Source organism: Fringilla coelebs, assembly GCF_963513975.1.
Source record: "Fringilla coelebs genome assembly, chromosome: 6".
NCBI lineage: Eukaryota > Metazoa > Chordata > Aves > Passeriformes > Fringillidae > Fringilla > Fringilla coelebs.
In genome coordinates this window covers 34,780,905-34,799,774 of record NC_140034.1, presented here as the reverse complement: position 1 = coordinate 34,799,774, position 18,870 = coordinate 34,780,905, and the positions used below count along the sequence as shown (strand labels likewise).

At 38.1% G+C, this 18,870-nt stretch overlaps 1 protein-coding gene across 1 annotated transcript in view; it reads left to right on the top strand.

The window, feature by feature from the left end:
* Positions 1 to 18,870, top strand: part of MAP3K9 (mitogen-activated protein kinase kinase kinase 9) — a gene marked incomplete at its 3' end in the record, with an annotated part of 46,742 nt that overhangs the window by 16,651 nt on the left and 11,221 nt on the right. The window contains exons 3-4 of the mRNA XM_084207547.1: positions 10,729 to 10,909; positions 18,138 to 18,286. Coding sequence (XP_084063673.1) covers positions 10,729 to 10,909; positions 18,138 to 18,286 — 330 coding nt within the window. The remainder of the gene's footprint in view (positions 1 to 10,728; positions 10,910 to 18,137; positions 18,287 to 18,870) is intronic.

Sequence of the window (18,870 nt, the reverse complement as noted above, 5' to 3'; positions counted from 1 at the left end):
CTTGAGGCTTCTACTGTATTGGCAGCAGAGAGAGGTTTTAATGGTAGCACCTCCCTGTAGGGGCCTGGATTCCTCTTAAATCATACCACAGAAATGACTTGCATTATTTAGAACTGAAACCTTGCTCATGTTTTGCATTTAAGGATCTTGGAGTGAAACAGCTTTGGTTTTCATAAAGGTTTCACTTTGTTCTTTTATTAAAGTTCCTGTACCTGGGATTTGGTGGACTCAGTATCTGATCTATCTCTTTACAGTACCTGAATTATCTAAATGGAGGAAGTAAATGGGCTGATGCTTATTTACCATCTGACCACTTTTGGTAGTTTGCATTTTGGTGTTTTCCATTTTGGTCAGTAAAGCCACAGTAGGCTGTTCTGTTTTCAAAATGGAGGAAGAAATAAAATGTGTCCAGTATTCTCACCCACAATGGTACACCAGCCAGTGGTCTTTCACATTCCAGCTACAACAGGGTAAGCATTAGCTCCCTTCTTTACAGTTGACCTTAGTGATGTTGGAAATAGTGATTGTGCAGTAGCAGATGAGCAAAAGCCTGTGGGAAAACAAATCTGATACTAGGCTGTTGTGTCCATTGGTGCTTCAGTTGTTCTGGAATGATCTGCAAAAACACCCAACTGTGTCAAAAGGGTGCGGTATTATTCTGGGAGAGAAAAGTCAGGTGAAATAATGTAATTTCATGTGAGTTTGACTTCCCTTGCCATTTTTCAGCCTTTCAGGTCACAACCTGAAAAGTGGTCTTTTCACCTCTTGTCAATCTTAACAAAATGAGAATAGGTATGCTGAAGCATTGGAAGTAAAGCAGAAAGCTTGTTTAGAGTCCAGATAAAAAGGGAGACTGAGGAAGAAACTTCACCGAGTCCATGCATCTAGCTAATAATTTAAATCTTAGAATTGAATGTTTCTACAGCAAGTAAAATAACAGTGACATTTTTCTTATTTATAGTCCTTCCTCTGTTGTCACTCCCACCTATCGCTGTTGCTGCCGTCTAGCTCTTCTCGGCCTATGTCAGCAGCTGATGTGGCTCTACTACACAAAGTAATGGGCAGTGGCTCCTGGGAATGGGTGTGAGTGGGATACATTTACAGGCTGCGTGCTTTTGCTGGAGATTTTCCTCTTGTTTTGATGTGACTGCTTTCTGCATTTGTAGAATGTTGGGGGGCAAAGCGCTTGGACCGCAACAGTGTTAATGTTGGTGGAGACTGAACTAGAACTACTCAAGTGCACTGACACTTATAGGTGTTTGGGTATTGCCAGCACCTTTGAGGGTTTCAGGCCTTCTCAACTCTGCGTCATCCAGGTGCTGTGTTCTGTGTCTGTAAGCCAGCAGTCAGGGCCTCACCTGGGACATCCACCACCTGCTTTGTCTCCAGGTGCAGGAGGTCCCTTTAAGTTCAGGTTTGCTTGGAGTACCTTTATTTTGACTATTAAAAAACCCTGACTATATAAGTCAGTTTTTCTTACAATGGTGGCAAAAGAGCTTCTGATACTTTGTTCTCCCAACCTGTTTCAAAGCATTGATATCCACCCTGGCCAGCTAGAAACACTATGGAATCGTACAGGTCTCTATGAAAAATCAATAAAACTTAAAAATATTACAGTAAAATACATAAGTTAATGTTGCTTTATCACTAGGTAGTAATTTTTTTCATGGTCTGCCTGTTGTATTTCAATAAAAGAGTAGTAGTTACTCTGGCACTAAAATCTCACTATATTGTCTCTGCTGGGAAGAAGTTATATGGAAGTTAAGTATGAAGCCAGCAATCATCCATCAAGTTAGAATTATATCCTGGTGTCCACAGATGACAAATCCAGCTCTTTTCCCCCACAGCTTTCCTTGTCTTCTAACCTTCTTCCTTACATATTTCTTTCTGTATGCTTTCAGTTTTCGTTACACTCAGTCCTGGCCTTATTTCTTTATCTATTTCTCCTTCACCTAATTATTGTGACCATTTCCATCAGGCCTGACATTCATTAGCTAATAGCTTTCTATTCTTGTGCTCCAGGTTTACTGAGTAGCATCATGCACAGATAATTGACTTGGTGTGAGCTAGATCATACAAGAGACTGTCTTAGATTTTTTATTTGCAATTTTTTCACCTGTCTTAATACACACACACATTCTCTGGACTGAGAAATGGAGTATGTAGTTGTTGATATAGCTGTCATCATGAAGTACAGGGGCAATGGGCAGTTTGGTGGTGAATTCTTTTGGTGGTATTGCAGGGTAATCCTGATTTCCTTGGTATTGTTATTACCAACTTTTGCCTTTTAAGTCAAGAACTTCTTTATTTCCTTGGTGTACTGTGTGCCAAATGAACTGGGAATACGACTGCAGAATAGTTGAAAAAGCTGAAGCCAGCTTTTGGTATGCCTGGCTGTTCATACTATTTTGTACAGTAGACCAGCAACCCCTTTCTTCTACTTTGATAGATAAAAGTGGGATATTTTTGCTGTGGAAGGTCATACTGTAGTAGTTCCTTCCTGAATGTTGTTCTACTTCTGAAGTGATGAGTCAGCTTGTAGCACAAGCAAAGCCAAGGAGTATTCTGTTCAGCTATGCAGATTAACCTAATCCTTTCTCTAGGCTCAGAAACCAGAAAAAGGCATTTATGATCATATTTTGCTGCTTTGACACAATATTGACAGTTGAGGAGCCATTTTCTACCAGTTCTTTGATGTTGCTATCAACTGGATCAGAATATGTTTAGGTGTTTATTTTTCCTTACTATCTGTTCCCCAGTGCTTTGGCCCACTGGACATGAAGAATGCTGTCCAAACTGTTCAGAAGTGTGTCTGGAAACTAAAGCAACTGTTTCAAGAGAAACAAGGAAAAAATCTGATAGTGTTACCACCTTCCAGGGGGAGTATCTGTTTGTGAAAGGAGGTTATAATACATCTTCTTGTTTTGCTGGTGTAATGTGAGCAGAACAGAGAATTAAAACAGCTGCTGTTAATTTCATTGCCAAACTATTTTTCTTAATTTACCTCATGAAAAATTTCCCTTGGTGAAAGCAATCTACCTCTTTAAACTATCTTTTTGCATACAGGAGGTAGTATAGTGTAGGATTAAAAATAGTAGGTACATGACTGAGGTTTTGTAGTGACTAACTTGAACCTTCAGTAAAGATTCATTATATTTGTTTTAGTGATTGGATTGAAAAAATTGCTGCAGATGGTTTTTCTGTTTGTGTAGGATAGAGGAGCATGTTTAGAAGGAGAGTAGATGGGTTTAAGAAGAAGAAAATTAAAGGAAAGGGATACAGACTTAGAGCTTCTAGCATAATTGGAAAGAAGAAAAGCATGGTAATACAAATAAGCTGTGTTAAGTAGAAAGAAGAGTGTATCAACAATGCAGTTATTTGCATTGCAACACTATAGCAAAGTTCAAAATATTCCCAAAACAAAATTTGTTCAGCAGTTTTAAAGTTCCTAATGCAGTGGCTAAGAAGTGATATGTATTAGATGTGGTTTACCCAGTCTCTTCAGGTGTTTTAAAACATAGGTACAAGTAGATCAAAGGATATATGGCTTTATGCCCCTCAAAGGTTATACATCTTTATCCCCCCATCTTTATTTTGTTTTGGTATATCTGTATATCTGCTCTTAAGTCTTTCTAGTAGATCCATGTGTAGTGAAAACACAGCTGGATATCTGGAAGTGACATCTTACTTGCATTAAGGCTTTGGGTGTTTCTCAGTGATGTTCACCATTGACTTGTCAACTGATTCAGTGATTATTAAGGTGAATGGTGCAAGATGCAATGAGAGATGACCTTCAGGTACCTTTGTGGACAAAAGGACAGTTTTACTTAAGACTTATTTTACAGGAATACCAGTTTTGCTTTCATTAGCTGTCCTACTAATAGAACAATATATTTCTGACTACTTACAGTACACCACTGAGGTAATCTTGGACTGGTAAGTAAATTGGTTTTCACCAGATGTCTGTCTAACATCTTGTGTGTAGGGGAACTTCTGTAATTGAAATAGCTTGCTTATACCAGACCAGAGAGATTTATTTGGCTTGAGTAAGCACTTAGGACAGATGTGCCTCTTGTCATTACAGGCTTCTGTGGAGGGTAATTCAGACATGTATATTAGATATATGCTTGGAATCCCCTTCTGTAGAGGCTTTGTCTTTTCTCTGACTGTTTGGAGCCTGGGAAGACTGCCTTCTGAGATGCTGTGAGTTGGTTTCATGTAAGCCAGTTTTCACAGCTACAGAGGAGGGAGAACAGGAAGGAGAAGACATTCACCTTTTGAACATGTGAGGCTGTGGCAGGTGTGCATCTGTTGCAAACATGCAAGACAGAATTTCATCTTTATAGAAATGTTTATTATTTGCCTCCAGGGCAACCCTTCTTTAGTTAGGTAATTAGTTTTACCTGCTAATTTATGGCAGAGTTGTAACTTAGCTAGCATTTAAACGGTTAATTTTTGTGACTTCAGTTTGTATTCCTTCAGAATTCTTTTCATCCTTTGGTCCTCTGTTTTGCCACTTAGAACTAACCAGTGGTTTTGTTACCGTGCACGATGTCCTTGATAACAAAATTTTGAAGCCACAGGTGTCAGTATTTTCACTGCAGTGATTTCTCCTTCTGAAAGGCATCTATCTCCATAGTGACTTGTGATGATGAGACAGAACTGAAGATCCTGCAGTAGGAGCTACATGAAGGCTCAATGATATGGTGGCATTTTAGAAATCTTAACCAAGTTGGTTTTTGTATTGCTTTGAATACTAAGGCAGATGTTTTTTGTCTTTCTAGTAAAGCATAATAATTTGGAATTTGCTGGAACAGGAGGAAGAGCTGACTCTGTGTCAAATAACATTGTGTCAGTTGTACTTTAGTGGATCAGTTCCTGTGATGTTTGTTTTCAGTACAAATCTTTGTTTAAGCAACAAAAGCATCAAAGTTGGCCCTGGCTCTAGAAAAGTAGCCCGCATTCTTCTTGAAGCCACTGATATACAGCTGTAGCTCATAAAACTGAGAACCGAAACCTTTGAGATTTGTTATCGCTAGGATCTGGGTGCTTCCACAGGATTAATGACTTTCAGTAAGACTGACATTGGAATGTGTGGAAAATCTGCTAGCTATTAATGTACATACAGAATGGGGCTAATACTGAGGAAGTTAAATTGGCTTCACCTGACCTCAAGAAGTTGGTTTCCATCACTTTCAACTCTGCTAGAAAAGCTGCTAGGCCAAATCACAGACAAGAATAACAGGATTCTGAGTACATCATACTTCCACTTTGATACTAAGTAAGAAACCCTCTTTAAATGGTACCAGAATTGACAGAGTTAACACCCCATCATTCTTTGTAGGGATTGAAACTGGCATGTCATGCAGTGTTGCCTTTTCCCTTTGTTATTTCAACTTATTTTGGCCAAAGCAGAAGCCAAAGCACCACATAGATGGAAACCTCTATCAAAAAGTAATGAAAAATATAGCGATGACAAGTTAGAAAATTTTTCACAAGAGTCTGATAGGAAAATAACTTGATGCTTCTTGTAGGCCACCAAAGATGTTCTTGAAGAATATGGAGGAAGCTCAGTAAACATTTTAATTTCAAAGAAAAAGGACTATCTCATCATAACCTAGATAAGAGGAGGCTCAGTATTTAATTCTAACTTTCTGTCTCAGCTCTCTTGTGCCTTGATTGACTGTTGTCTTTGAGCACTTCCAGTTTGCCTGGCTCTCAAGGGATAAAACAGTGGGGTCAGATCAAGCTTCAGTAATGACTCTTGAAAGTCCATGTAGTAATAAAGTTCTTGGTACACTCTTAGTGGTTGAAATTACACAGCTAAATTGTATGCATCTGTATCTGGATGACTGCCTGATCTAAGGAAGGTTTTGTGAAGAGATACTAAGGCAAATTTGATCATATTCATTCTACACTGGAACACATGGAGATATTGAAGAGCTGTCTTGCTGAACAGAATTTCTGTGAGCTGTCATTAATTTGCATTGTCAAATGCTTATTTTCCTGAGGACAAGTTCCAAGTCTTTCAGGACTGTGTGAAAACATATGTGAGCACGAATGGATTATTACTCCTGTAAGGACATGCATGCATGGTGCACTTCACCAGAGGTTGCTAACCATTTTAATGTTACTTTAGGCCACCATGTTTTCCTTTGTACTTGCACAGTAAGCAAAGAACATGGTGATTTCCTATATTAAGTTGTTTTGCTGCAGCATTTGGATGGTGCAAGGTGTCTGAATGTGCTTGTAATACCTGATTTGCTTCCCCAGTCCCCCTTGTACACTGCTAGTTGGCTCCTACCATGTTACTTAAGATCAGCTTTTAGCCTGTGCCGTAGAGGAAAAAGAGGAGCAGTAGTACATAGCAGACCTTAATCTACAATTTGGCTGGCTCTATGCCTGCACACAGGAAGAGATTTCTTGCATGGGCCTTGCTGAAACAGGGAAAAGCTGATTCACCCCTAACAAGCTGATACATGTTCTTCCTGTTCCTGCTGGCTTGGATCTCATTCTTCCCTGTTTGCTTGCAGAGTAGGTCTGGCGTCTTTGCTGCCAGTCTCTCTCTTGAAGGCTGGGATCGTGAAAGATTTTCTATTAAAATTTCTACGTATTTTAAACCTCTGTATCACTTGCAGATCTTCAAAATCAGTAGACAAGATTGAGATTTAGTTCCTTGGTATATTAGCTGTGTTTTGATCTGAGTGCTCTATATCTGCACCTGAACTTGTTTTGGTAGTGCATCCACCAAAGCTCCTCTGTCACTCCCCTCTGCAACTGCACAGGGGAGAGAAAAATATAACAAAGGGTTCATGAGTTGTGATGAGGACCAAGAGAGATCACTCATCAAATACCATTACAGGCAAAAAGAGACTCAAATTAGAAATATCAGTTTAATTTCTTAGTAAAAAAACTCAGAGCAGGAGAAGTAAAAGAACACCTTAAGAAAAACTTCAAACTTGCCCTCCTTCCCAGCTGTATTTCCTCTCCCCATCAGCATAGGGAGACAGGGGATGGGGGTTATGCCCAGTTCATCACACATTGTTCCTGCTGGTGCTCAGGGGGAGGAATCCTTCTACTGCTCTGGTGTGGGGTCCCTCCCACCGGAGATACTTCTCCAGTGTGAGTCTATCCCACAGGCAACAGCTCCACAAACTGCTGCAACATGGGTCACTCTTCCTGCACTCTTCCCTCACAGGGTGTAGTCCTTCAGGCACAGCCTGCTCCAACAAAGGTCCCACATGCAGTCACAAGTCTTGCCAGGCAACCTTTCCCCAGATGTGCAGGTCCCTGCCAGGAGCCTGTTCCAGTATGAGCCCCCACAGGATCACAGCCTCCTCAGGCATCCACCTGCGTGGCGTGGGTCTCCTCCGCATGGTACCGGTGGATCTCTGCATCCATGTGGTCCTCCATGGACTGCAGAGAAAGCTCAGCTCTGGTGTCTGGAGCACTTCCTCCCTTTCCTTCTGCACTGACATTGGTGTCTCCAGATTTGTTCTTCTCACATATTCTCTCTCCACTCTTCTCTTGATGGAATTACATCTGCACAATAACTGTTTTTTTATTCTTCTTCTGAAATACGTTGTCACAAAGGTGTTACCGTCACTTTTGGTTGGCTGACCCTTGGCCAGTGGCGCATCCATCTTGGAGCCACCAGGGATTGGCTGTGCTGGACATGGGGAAAGCTTCTAGCATCTTCTACCCATCCCACTACCAAAACCTGGCCATGCAAACTCAATGCAGTTATGCCAGATGTTAATCATCTGTCCGCTGTTATCTCAGTCCTGAGTGATCGAATCTGTTAAAATAGGGAAAGTACACTAATTCTGTAACTGTAGAGAGCATGTTGCTTGTTCATGTTTCATGTATCTTTTTTGTTTTGTCATGGACTAATACAAGTGCAGAAGTAGTACTTGCAGAAGACTTGCACTGAGAGTATTAAACACGGAGGAATAACTGATTGTAGGTAAAACTCAGAAGCAAATGAGACCATGTTGATTAGCCTAAGCAAAATGCATATGCAGTGTCCTAGCAACCTCCTGTGTGTTCTCCCTAAAAGGTTTTTTTTTTTTTTTGAGGGGACTGAAACAAATTAATATTTCACCTATTCACAAGTTCTTCATTGAAATTCAGGCAAAAACAAGAGGGGACAGTCAAGGCTTTTGGTTTGAAAGTCTGACAGATGGGCAAGGGAGACTCCTGGCAAGTCAGCCTGTTGATACTGAATAATACAGTAAAGAGAACTGAAACAGATGCTGGAAAGGCATACCATTCTTTAAATTAATTAAAAACAATTTGGATTTCAAGATTACTATTCCAAGCAGTTATTACAAGGAAATAGAAAAGGAGCCAAGGATATAACTAAGGAATCAGACTTTCAAAAAATCCGTCTCTTTTTTTTGTCCTTCTCTGTGGTCTTTTTGTCATGGTAATTTTTCTTACTACCCTGCATCTGAAAAAAGAACAAATTCTGGATACAAAAGAACTATGGAAGTACTAATTATTTTGTTAGAACTTAATACAAATCAAGGTAATCAGATTTAAATAGCCTCTAACCAGGAAGGTATGTACACAGTATGTATCAGTTCTGATATATTGTGCTCTGTCCTGCTATTGAACTCATTCAGACAGAATATGATCTGTAAACAATACATTTATTTGTTCCTCATTGTGATTACGGTGGGAAGCAAAAAAAAATCCCCAAGCCCCCTAAACCCATACTTTCTTGTCTCAGAGTTTTACTTTAACTTTACAACATCACTGTACATCTCTAAATTACTGCATTTAAATTTAAAATTACATTTTGTTATTCTGCCAGTTCTTTAGGCAGAATGGGTACAAGCTAGAAAAAGAAACACCATGTACATTCTAGAAAGCTTTTCACTTTGCAATCAATGAGTGACTTGCTAGCAATTCCTTTTAGCACGTCTTCATCTGCTGGAAAGAAGTAAAAAGTTAGATTTAATTTGAAGAAGAAGCCCAAAGGAAGGCACCTTCTCTGCCTTGGTTTCTTGTGCTGGTTCTACTGTGCACTGAAGTATTGCTCTAAAAATGCATATGGTTTTGTCACCACAAAGAGAACAGTAACTCTAGGCCTCAGTCTGTTTTCTCTGTGGTTAGGATAGAGGAGCATTCGGTCATGTCGGAAATTTTGGAAAAGAAGCAAGAACCAGGAGCTTAACTATAGGTCTAATTTCTTCACACCTTGAGTTGTCCCACAAAAATCTTTGAAGTAGTACTTTGTGAATTCTATTATTGAAGTAAAAGCAGTATTTTAATATTTTAAATGTGTGTTACTTATCATGTAGAAGGATTCAAATAATTGGGTTTTATTTGGTGGGAACCCCCATTTTAATTATTGGAAGGAATGATTCTGCCCCCTCTCCCAAAAAAAAAAAATAAAGCTGTATTAGCTTGAGGCTTGACACTTGGACTGCTGAAAATAGTCCTAAAGATTATTTTCTGTAATTTTTGCAGCACATTTGCCTTTTATAGGTTTTGTTATGATCCACGATTGCTTGATTATGGAGGTTATCGGGTTTCTTTTGTTTGTTTGGGTTTTGTTTTTTTGGGTTTTTTTTTTTTTTTTGTTTTTTTTTTTTTTTTTTTTTTTTTTTTTTGTAATTGATGCATCCATAGAAAAAGAAAAAAACATCCTCATGTTTTCTAAGAACCTCTGTCTGTAATATCTGTAATGACATTAAAAACAAAGTAGCTGTATAGCAATGGTGTGTAACCGGCTTGGTGATTTTTGATGTGAAGTCTTTGGAATATACCCATACAAATATTTCTTTCTTTGATGCTTTACAAAGTGGCATAAAAACATTTCAGGGCCTTATGGTTCCATTAGTTATGGAAGTTTAGTGCCCTTATATTCTGTTGCTTTATGTTGCATTGCTGCTGTGACTTGTGGGGTCACTTTGCACTAAGATAAAGAAAGAAGATAATGAGATGCTGCTAAAGTAGAGTGGATACTTGTAGACTCTGGTTTAAACAGGGTGGTGTAACAGTACAACTTTCCGTCTACAGAGGAATATGTCTTATATCACAGCATTTTTGAGTTCTCTCTCAAGGTGTTTTTAAAGTTCTTGGTTGTGGACTCCTTTGCCACAGGGCAGAAAAAAGTTGTCTAATAATGATGGGGGAGGGAATCTGTGGGTCTATATGCCTTTAGGAGTTGAGCATGTTATGACTGATCAAAAATAAATTTTTTCAATAGCAACTTAAAAAAAATATTGTGCATAGAGCTTCTACTCCTAACACATTTACATGAAGGGTGTATCCAGCCTATGTGTGTATCTGGATTTACAAAAAAAAGTCCTCTAAGCAGTTCAAGAAAATGATGCTATTACTGGCTTGCTGAGAGAGGATTAATTAGGAAATGTCTTCCCTTATCTGGATTTCTAGAAGTTACAGTGGTTCACTTCCTCTTAGCAGAGCATTATACAGAATGACACTAGGCACTATATTAAATAATTATGTTCTTACATATTTCTTCTCTGGGACTTGGTACTTTGGTTAAATTTGAAGTTATTTGCTAGAGACCTGTTCAGTTGTCAGATGAAGGAATCAGCCTGAAATAACCTGTAATAGGATATGGTATGTTTGAATAATGAAAAGCCAGGGAAAATCTTGAAATTTGGGGGATCTCCAAGAAAATCTTTTTTTGCATAAATACTAGCTTTACTCTGCATACGTTTTATTCCCAACCCCCCCTCTTTTCTCCAGTACTGATACTCGAAAAGGTGGAAAATGGAGATCTGAGCAACAAGATGTTGAAGATCACGGATTTCGGCTTGGCCAGGGAGTGGCATAAAACTACCAAAATGAGCGCAGCTGGGACATATGCCTGGATGGCTCCTGAGGTCATCCGCTCTTCCATGTTCTCCAAAGGCAGCGATGTTTGGAGGTATTGATTTGGCATTAAGTGATTGGATACTAAAGAGTAACCAGACCTGCCAGGAAGTCTCTTATGTGTAAGAATGAGTAATGGTGAACCAATCAGGTCTTAAGAAAACTTTATCCACCAGCTTTCCATCTGTCAGACTTATCTCAGACTTATTGTTACTGTAGAAAATAAGTGGTGGACCAGCTACTGCATGACTCTAAATTTTTGTTGTTCTGTAAGCTTTTGTTCAGATTATTTTGAGATTCATAATCCAAATCCCCTCTGCTTTATCTGAACCAAACATTTTGGGCTTATTTGGCTATTGACTGACATAATCAAAGGCCATTAATACAATCTGAGAAGTACTTTATTTTTATAGTGTTTTACATGCAAGATAATTTTTAAATATTTTGTTTTGGTAGTAATCTATCACTAATGTATGTCTACACAAACACACTGTACTTAATTGAATTCTCCATCCGTTTCAATCCCAATACTATGTTTTTTGTTTTCACAATAATTTTATTAATTATTTTCACCCTTTTAGTCTTTCACATAGGATAACAGAACTCTTATCTGGGTCCATATGAGTATGTAACCCAGAAATAGTAACATGCATGTATATATTGTCTTGTTCATTCGTGCACTGGAATTTTTGTGAATGAGCTAATATGGTGAGGAGGAGTGTAAGGGTTGGCCCATATACTTCCAGAAATTTAGTTTGAATCCACTGTTAAGTGGATTGGTAAATACAGAATTCAGTAAATAGCTTCAGAACAGTGACTTTTCTGGATGCTGGATGACTTAGAATTAGTACTGAACATCTGAAACAGATAAAATAGAGAGAATTTTTTTTTCTGGTGGAGAAAAATGTGTTGAAATGTCAGGATCTTTGTTTTCATGTCAATAAGATTGTGTTTCTGGCCATTAATGCTGCTCCACAAATGAGTGCATGCTGTAAAACCCATCAGGATAAAGAAACAGCCCAGCTGGTAGACATGTCTGGCTGTTACAGCAACTATTTGGTGTGGGGATTTTCATTTTCCTTGTCCAGTTTTGCTGAATAGATAATGTATTGCTTTGCGATAAGTCTGTGAACTTGTATTTTGCACTTTAATAGTATGGATAAAATTCTGACTGAGTAATTAAATGTGGTAGCCTCTGTAGCTAATGTGAGACAGATTGAGCAAGAATCAGGCTTTTATTTGGAGTGAAGTCTGGCAGAAATGAAATTGTTAAGGCTGTGCACCTTTTCTGTGCATGTGATGATGGTACTGATTTGTACGCAGCTTGTCAACCTCAAACCTTTACTTGCTGCTCTCTGAAACAGCGTCAGGAAGGGCCTTTAAGGGTAACCTAAGGGAAAGAGGGAACAGTTTTCCTGTAATTGTAATTTTAGTAATACAGGCATGCTATGAACAGATCAGTAGATTTTCTATACCAGTATGAATTAATTTTTAAAAAGTTAAGAATTATTCAGTTGGTTGGTGATTTTCATGACATGCCTCTATGCCCATGCAAAAGTACCAGTTTGATCAGTGATTTAAGGACCATGAATCACTTCAGGACTCAAGGACTGTAAATAACTGAAATGATTTGTTTATTTTTCAGAATACTTTATTTCTACTTCTAAAATTCCTTCATCACTTTCTCTTGTTATAGTTACCAGTCTTCCCTTGAAAGGAGGTTGAGTTCCTCACAGTGCTCTCTCTTAAACAGAGAGTCATCACCATTAAGGAACTTATATACTGTCTCTGAATAAGCTTTTTCTTTCTGGTGGCTAAAACCTCTATTCATAGTTAAACAAGCTGCAAAGAACACAAATGCTTACCAGTGCAATCACTACTAGTCTTCAATGGTTGTAAGCCCTAGATTTTACAAAAGCGGTCATGGACTTGTGTAATAATTCCTGTCCCCACCCAAGGATGCAACCTGAAATTCTTAACAGGATGAACTTTTTTATCCTATTAGACTTGCTCCTCCTCTTGTCCAGTTCAACCACTTGGTTAATCATTGGAGTCATAGGGGGTTTTTTGCCTGACAGTCTTCCAGTTAGTGTATGCAGCACCCACAGAATTGTCTCTAATGTTCGTGAACCCTTTTATTTCAACACCTTTTCTTTAAAGCTTATTAGAGTAATACTGCTGGCTGAACTGTTGCCCAGCCTTTGAACAAGAATCTTGTTCTCCTTGTGTTCTCGCTGCACAAACAGCTGAAGAAGATGCATGCTGGACTGAAATTTCCTGAGTCAGTCATTATAACTGACTGCTTCATCTTTCCAAAGCATGTTTCAAGCTCCATTTGAAAAGCTCCTTCTGTTTACTCTGGAGTAGGGTTGGCAAAGAACTCAAAAAAAGAGTGAGGAATGGCCACACGTGGTATTTATCACCAGGGTCTGGGCTACTGTGAGGCTTGTTCATAATACCAGGACTTGGTAAATCTTGCTAGTGAAAACTTGTTGCTGTGAATTTTGCTGTGCTGTACCCACAGACTCTAGATATACAGTAGAAGCCTTGTGCTTATATTGTACAGAGGATAGTGAAAGTACAGTTTTATTTAAATAAGTCTCTTCCTGTAAATCTGTTATGTGTTTGTATTTGCTTTGGATTTACAGGGGTAAAGTTGAAGCTTGGATATTGCAGCTCATCCAATACTGTACACTAATGTTAGTAGACATATAAATAACATTTTTCTGTCATTTGGCTGTTTAAATATATTTCTTGTTTGCTGTACACTTTAATTTTTACTTGTACTACCTAAAAGACAGTCATATTGTCAGTAATATTGGTGTGTGGAATATAAAGGCACCATACAACCATCATCTGGATTCTCTGTGTTCCTCAATTTAGATATTTTTAAGCTATATCTGCTCTGAGACCAGTGAAATAATTGGGAATTTAATTTCCGTTTAGGAATGGAATACCAGCTCTAGCTAAAACCATCAGGTTAGCCGATGAGGAACTTTCAGGCATTCAGTGCTGGGTGTAGAAACTTCAGTCATTAGAATATTTTGTTTTAAGCAAGTGTTGGTCAAGCACTTCCATGCCCAACTGACCACTTGTAGGTTTCTGTAGTTTTCTGTACATAATGAAGCACTGTCAAGACTTCAATACCTGGCAGATAAATGCTGACTAGCAATATTAGGAGAAACTCACCTGGGAGAAGCACATGATACTGATTGTTGTGAAATGGGCAGGAAAGGTCATCTATGGAACAGGCAAAATGCCAGCTATTAACAGCTATAAAAGTGTAATGAAGTTTGGGGTTTTTTTTTCCTTAATAAAAGTCATGTTCTAGTTGCTGTTGGAGCTGGGATCTCTTTGTTTGTTGGGATGATAATTCCTTCCTCATGGAAAGTTTTGAACCTGGGGAAATGCATAAGAGAAGCTTATGGTACATATGCCATGGAACAGTACATTAAACAGTACATTAACAGAGATTAAAGAGTGTTTAATCTCAACAGTGAGAAACAATTACTTGTTTTTTAAAAGTTCACAGACTAACAAGGGAGGTGGCAAAATCACATGTGAAATCCTGCAGACCTCCAGCCTCCCTTGCCCTGAAAATCCAGTGAGTAGGATTGAACCTGATGTTAAATGGCTTAAGGGATTACTGGATCACTGAAAGGTGGTTAATTATTCACACAAGTGTCAGTTGACTTGGATGCATGGGTTGTGTCACATGGTTCATTTCATAATTAAAGTCCAAAAATTACTACTAGGTTCTGGAAAAATAAATGAGCTTGATCACTTTTTCTTTCTCCCCACTGAGAATGTGTAGAGGCCCTTGTTTCTTTCTTTCTATGCCTTTTTTTGTGTCAGTTTTCTGATCTGGCTTTTTCCTTTGTACTTCCCAATCTTCTGCTTGAGAATTAATAGGAAAACACTGTGTTCAGCACCTGTCTTGGTGTTTATTCACTTGGGATTATTGTTCAAGTGCCACAAAACAGTATTCCCCAGTTCTGTGCAAGCAGCATTCTCAGCAATGAGGTGTAAGTACAGTGGCATTGAGTTTTGTCAGAAGCAAAGTGACCTTTCCTGCAATATACACTTCTAGTGTCACATTGGAAGAAACACCAATCTGTCTATTCCTTTTTCCTTTAAAAATTACCCTGCAGAAGAAGTGCTTTGAGCACATCAGTAGTGCTTTACCCAACAGTAGTGTTAAAGTAATAATACAGCTCTTTGGTAGATTTTATTACCTTTTACTATCAATGGTGATATCCAAACTGAAAAGTAACATGAATGATCAGTCGGATTTAGACAGTCCAAATATACACTCAGTTCAGTTTTCATTTTCTTTTAGTGTTTTATGAATCCTAGAAGGCCAAGAAGAAATTTGCCTTAGACTCTAGTTTATTTTTTTTCAAATAATGCTCTTGAGACAGTAAGAAATGATAAATAATAATATCAGGAGTGTGAATTACATAAGAAAAAAGCAAAATATTTTGTTGGTCAAAAAATATTGTATTCTGCTTAATAAAGTAAAATAGCTGTGTTAGCAGCAAAGGTTGGATCTTTAGTTACTAAAATCCTTTATCTAAATAGGAAAAGTACTGTTAAAGGTGTCCAACTAAGGTAGCAGCAGTTACAGTGAATGTTAAAGATGTGATGGGGTGGAAGGGAGATCTCAAGGGTACAGTTTGTGATAATATACTCCCAAATGGGTAGGGAAACTGTTGCTTTGAAACAAGAAAAGCTCAATGTTTTAGCTTTATATTATATTTATATAATGTTTATATTTTAGCTCTTCCATGGAGCAGCTATATAAGGAGCTTGTTGGAAGAGAAGCAGTTTTTCATTTGGTCTTCAGTTGTGCTTAGGAGGCCTACAAGGTGGTATAGTATGACATGGTCCAAATATATGTATATTTAGATTTTGTATCTTTGCAAGCACAATTAAGAAAAATTAGTCCATTACAGTAGTGTTTAATCTCAAGATTATCGACAACAGTGGGAATTTTTTGTAAAAACAACAAAAGCAGAACACACAACATGACTATCTTTTCAGGACACTGTTAAAACTCTGAGTGAATGTATGGGAAATCCTTCAAAAGAATGAATAAGGTAGTGTAGAAAAGTCTACTGAAAGACATCTTTTTAAAATTTCTGTCTGTATCCAAATGAGGAAAATTATGCATTGACTTGAGCTCTTTCAAGTTGAACATAAAACAGAGATAATAAAAGGGTTTTGAAGAGAGTCTTCTTATAGCATAAACCCAAATCCCTTGCTTTGAAATGCAGCTCAGGTGAGAACCCTGCAGGAGAACATAACAGCCCAGAGGTGGGCAAAATGTGGGAGTGCAAGGAAGATAAGGCTATACCAGAAAAAAACCTCAGTGACATGTGTCTGCCAGAATAGAGCAGAGGCATTTTAAGCTGAAAATTTCTCTTTAAGCGAGTCAAGCCTGGAGGACATATCTTACTGAAGTAAAATTCACAGAGGTGTTAAAACTGACTGATTAAATGAGCAGTAACAATTCCTGAGATTTACAGTAACACCCAAAATTTCTACAAGAACATGAGAGTCAGCTGAGTTAGTAGCTGTGCTGTGCAATCTCTTGCTTAAAGCTGGTGTAGTACCAGAGAAATGGAAGGCAGCAGACATGGTGACAGGTCTAAAAAGAGCTTCCTGAGAATTAGCAAGTATGATCTTCAGTTCTTCTCAATGGTAGAAACAGCACTAAAGAGCAGGGAGCTGGTGGACATGTGAACATATCTGGGAAACAGCTTTTGTAGAAGAAAATGTAATACCTTGTGAAAAGTCAAAATGCTTGAAGGAGATACTGAATATGTGGATAAGTGGTGAGGTTGCTTATACTGTATTTGGATTTATAAAGACTTTAGGCAAAATCCTTCATCATAAGCTTTTAAATAAAGTAAATTGATGTGGGAAAAGAGGGCAAGTATTTTTCCCTTAATTTAATCAATACTTATTTACTAAAAGAATAAATCAGTTTTGTAGGTGGGGAATTCTGTGTTCAATACAATCATAAGTGATTTGAAAAAACAATACATGGTTAAGTAGCATGGTTGATGATACCAAGTTATTCAGGATAAGAAAAATTAATGTTCTGCAGAGAGATGAGGAAAAGTTTTACTACAATGAATGATAAAATAGATGATAATGGTAATAAATTCAAAGTAGTACCCATGGGGGAATTTAATATGTACAATTTATGGGCTCTAAATTTTACTATTGTGATTCAGTAAAAACACATTGAAGCTACTATGGATAATTTAGCTTATTTTGTAAAGAGTGAGAAAGCAAACTGGCAAATGAAAATTTAGTAGGAAAGAAAGAAACAAATAATACCATTTGTGCCTCTCCCCATATTTTTAAAACTTTGTGATTTTGCTCATTCAAACAGAAGATGTCAAAGTCAATGAAAGATATGAAACAGCTTCTGTTCAGGATAGTAACTAGACTAGGATTTAGCTAGATTAGGATTTGGGGGTCTGGAAAGATGATGATTTAGGCAGGATATATGGGAGCCTGTGAAATCATGGAAGGAGCTAATAGGGAACATAGGTTTACTCTTTCTTCTACTGAAAGAACTACAGGGAAGCCAATGAAATTACCAACTGACAAGCTCAAAACACATACATGGAAGTATTTTTTGGCAATGTATTATTAAATCTGTGGAGTTCACTACCACAGAATATAATGGATGGTAAATGGGTTCAGAAGAGAGTAAGAGATAGTGGAAGAAAAAACTGTCAAGTTGCAAAGGATGAAGAAGCAGTTTCTGTTTTGGATTTCCTAGAAGCAGAAAAAATATTCTGAGGTCATGTTTTTCATCATTTACTTTGGGGGAGAACAGTCCTGGAACTATTTCTGCAACTTCATAGGTAGTATTTTGTAGAATATCTTAAGATGACAACTTAATTCTAAAGAAGTATTTTTCACTTAGTTTTAGAAATCACAAGCCACCAAACAACTTTCTTCATATTTTTGGGTGTTTTGAGAGGTTCTGTTTTGAAACTAAATTAGAAGATTTATGGTTTTCAGATTGTTCCCAGTTTCAGAGAGAAAATTACTTTTGCCTAAAAGGTGAAAATGTCATCTTATTTTAGACTTACTAAAAAAAGCAGGTAGAACAGGGCAGATCACCAGCTTGGCATTCATAAGCTTGTCCTGCAAACTGCAATTTCTTTAGTAGACTGAACTCCCAGATTCATGTACCTTGTTGCTTAACAAAGGCTGTGTTAAAGTCAAACACCTGCTCTCTTTTGTTTCCTTCCCGATAGTTATGGTGTGCTGCTTTGGGAGCTGCTGACAGGAGAAGTACCATTCCGAGGAATTGATGGTCTTGCAGTAGCATATGGTGTTGCTATGAATAAGCTTGCCCTTCCAATCCCTTCCACATGTCCTGAGCCTTTTGCCAAACTCATGGAAGGTAAGCCAGCTGTGGTGTGTGTGGTTCGTGCTGTTTCTAGAGTGCTGTTGAGCATGGCCTCTTTGTGTTGCTTTTGTCACCTAAGAGCACAGATTTCTCCAGTGGCTTTGTCCGGTGGTGCAGGTTATTGTGGGAGCCAGACGTGGCTGTAAGTGTGCTGTGACAATCAGTCTACTACCAGAATAATGAAAGATTTTTTTATCAACTGGCTTTGTAGGAAAAGGGAGGCTATTGCTGTTCTCTCTTAGCTTGTTTTCTAGTAGTGATAATAGATAATTAGGTCTTGTTTGAAGTCTAATTGGTTTTAAAATTCATAGCTCAAACATCTTGCTAATAGTGTCAGATTGGTTTGAAATGAAACTTGATCCTACTGACATTTCAGGGAGAGGTTTTAAATGTGGCTTTGACATTCCAAAATAACCCATATTTTTAGTCAGAATGGTGTGAGTTTTTGCTTTGTCTGTGGAGGTAGTTCATGCCCAAGGTGGGCTACAGAGAGGTGAAAGAAATACAGGAGTTAGTCATCAGAGGTGCTGTAGTTATTATAAAGGGTTGTGTCAGGTAATTTTTGGGTGTATTTATGT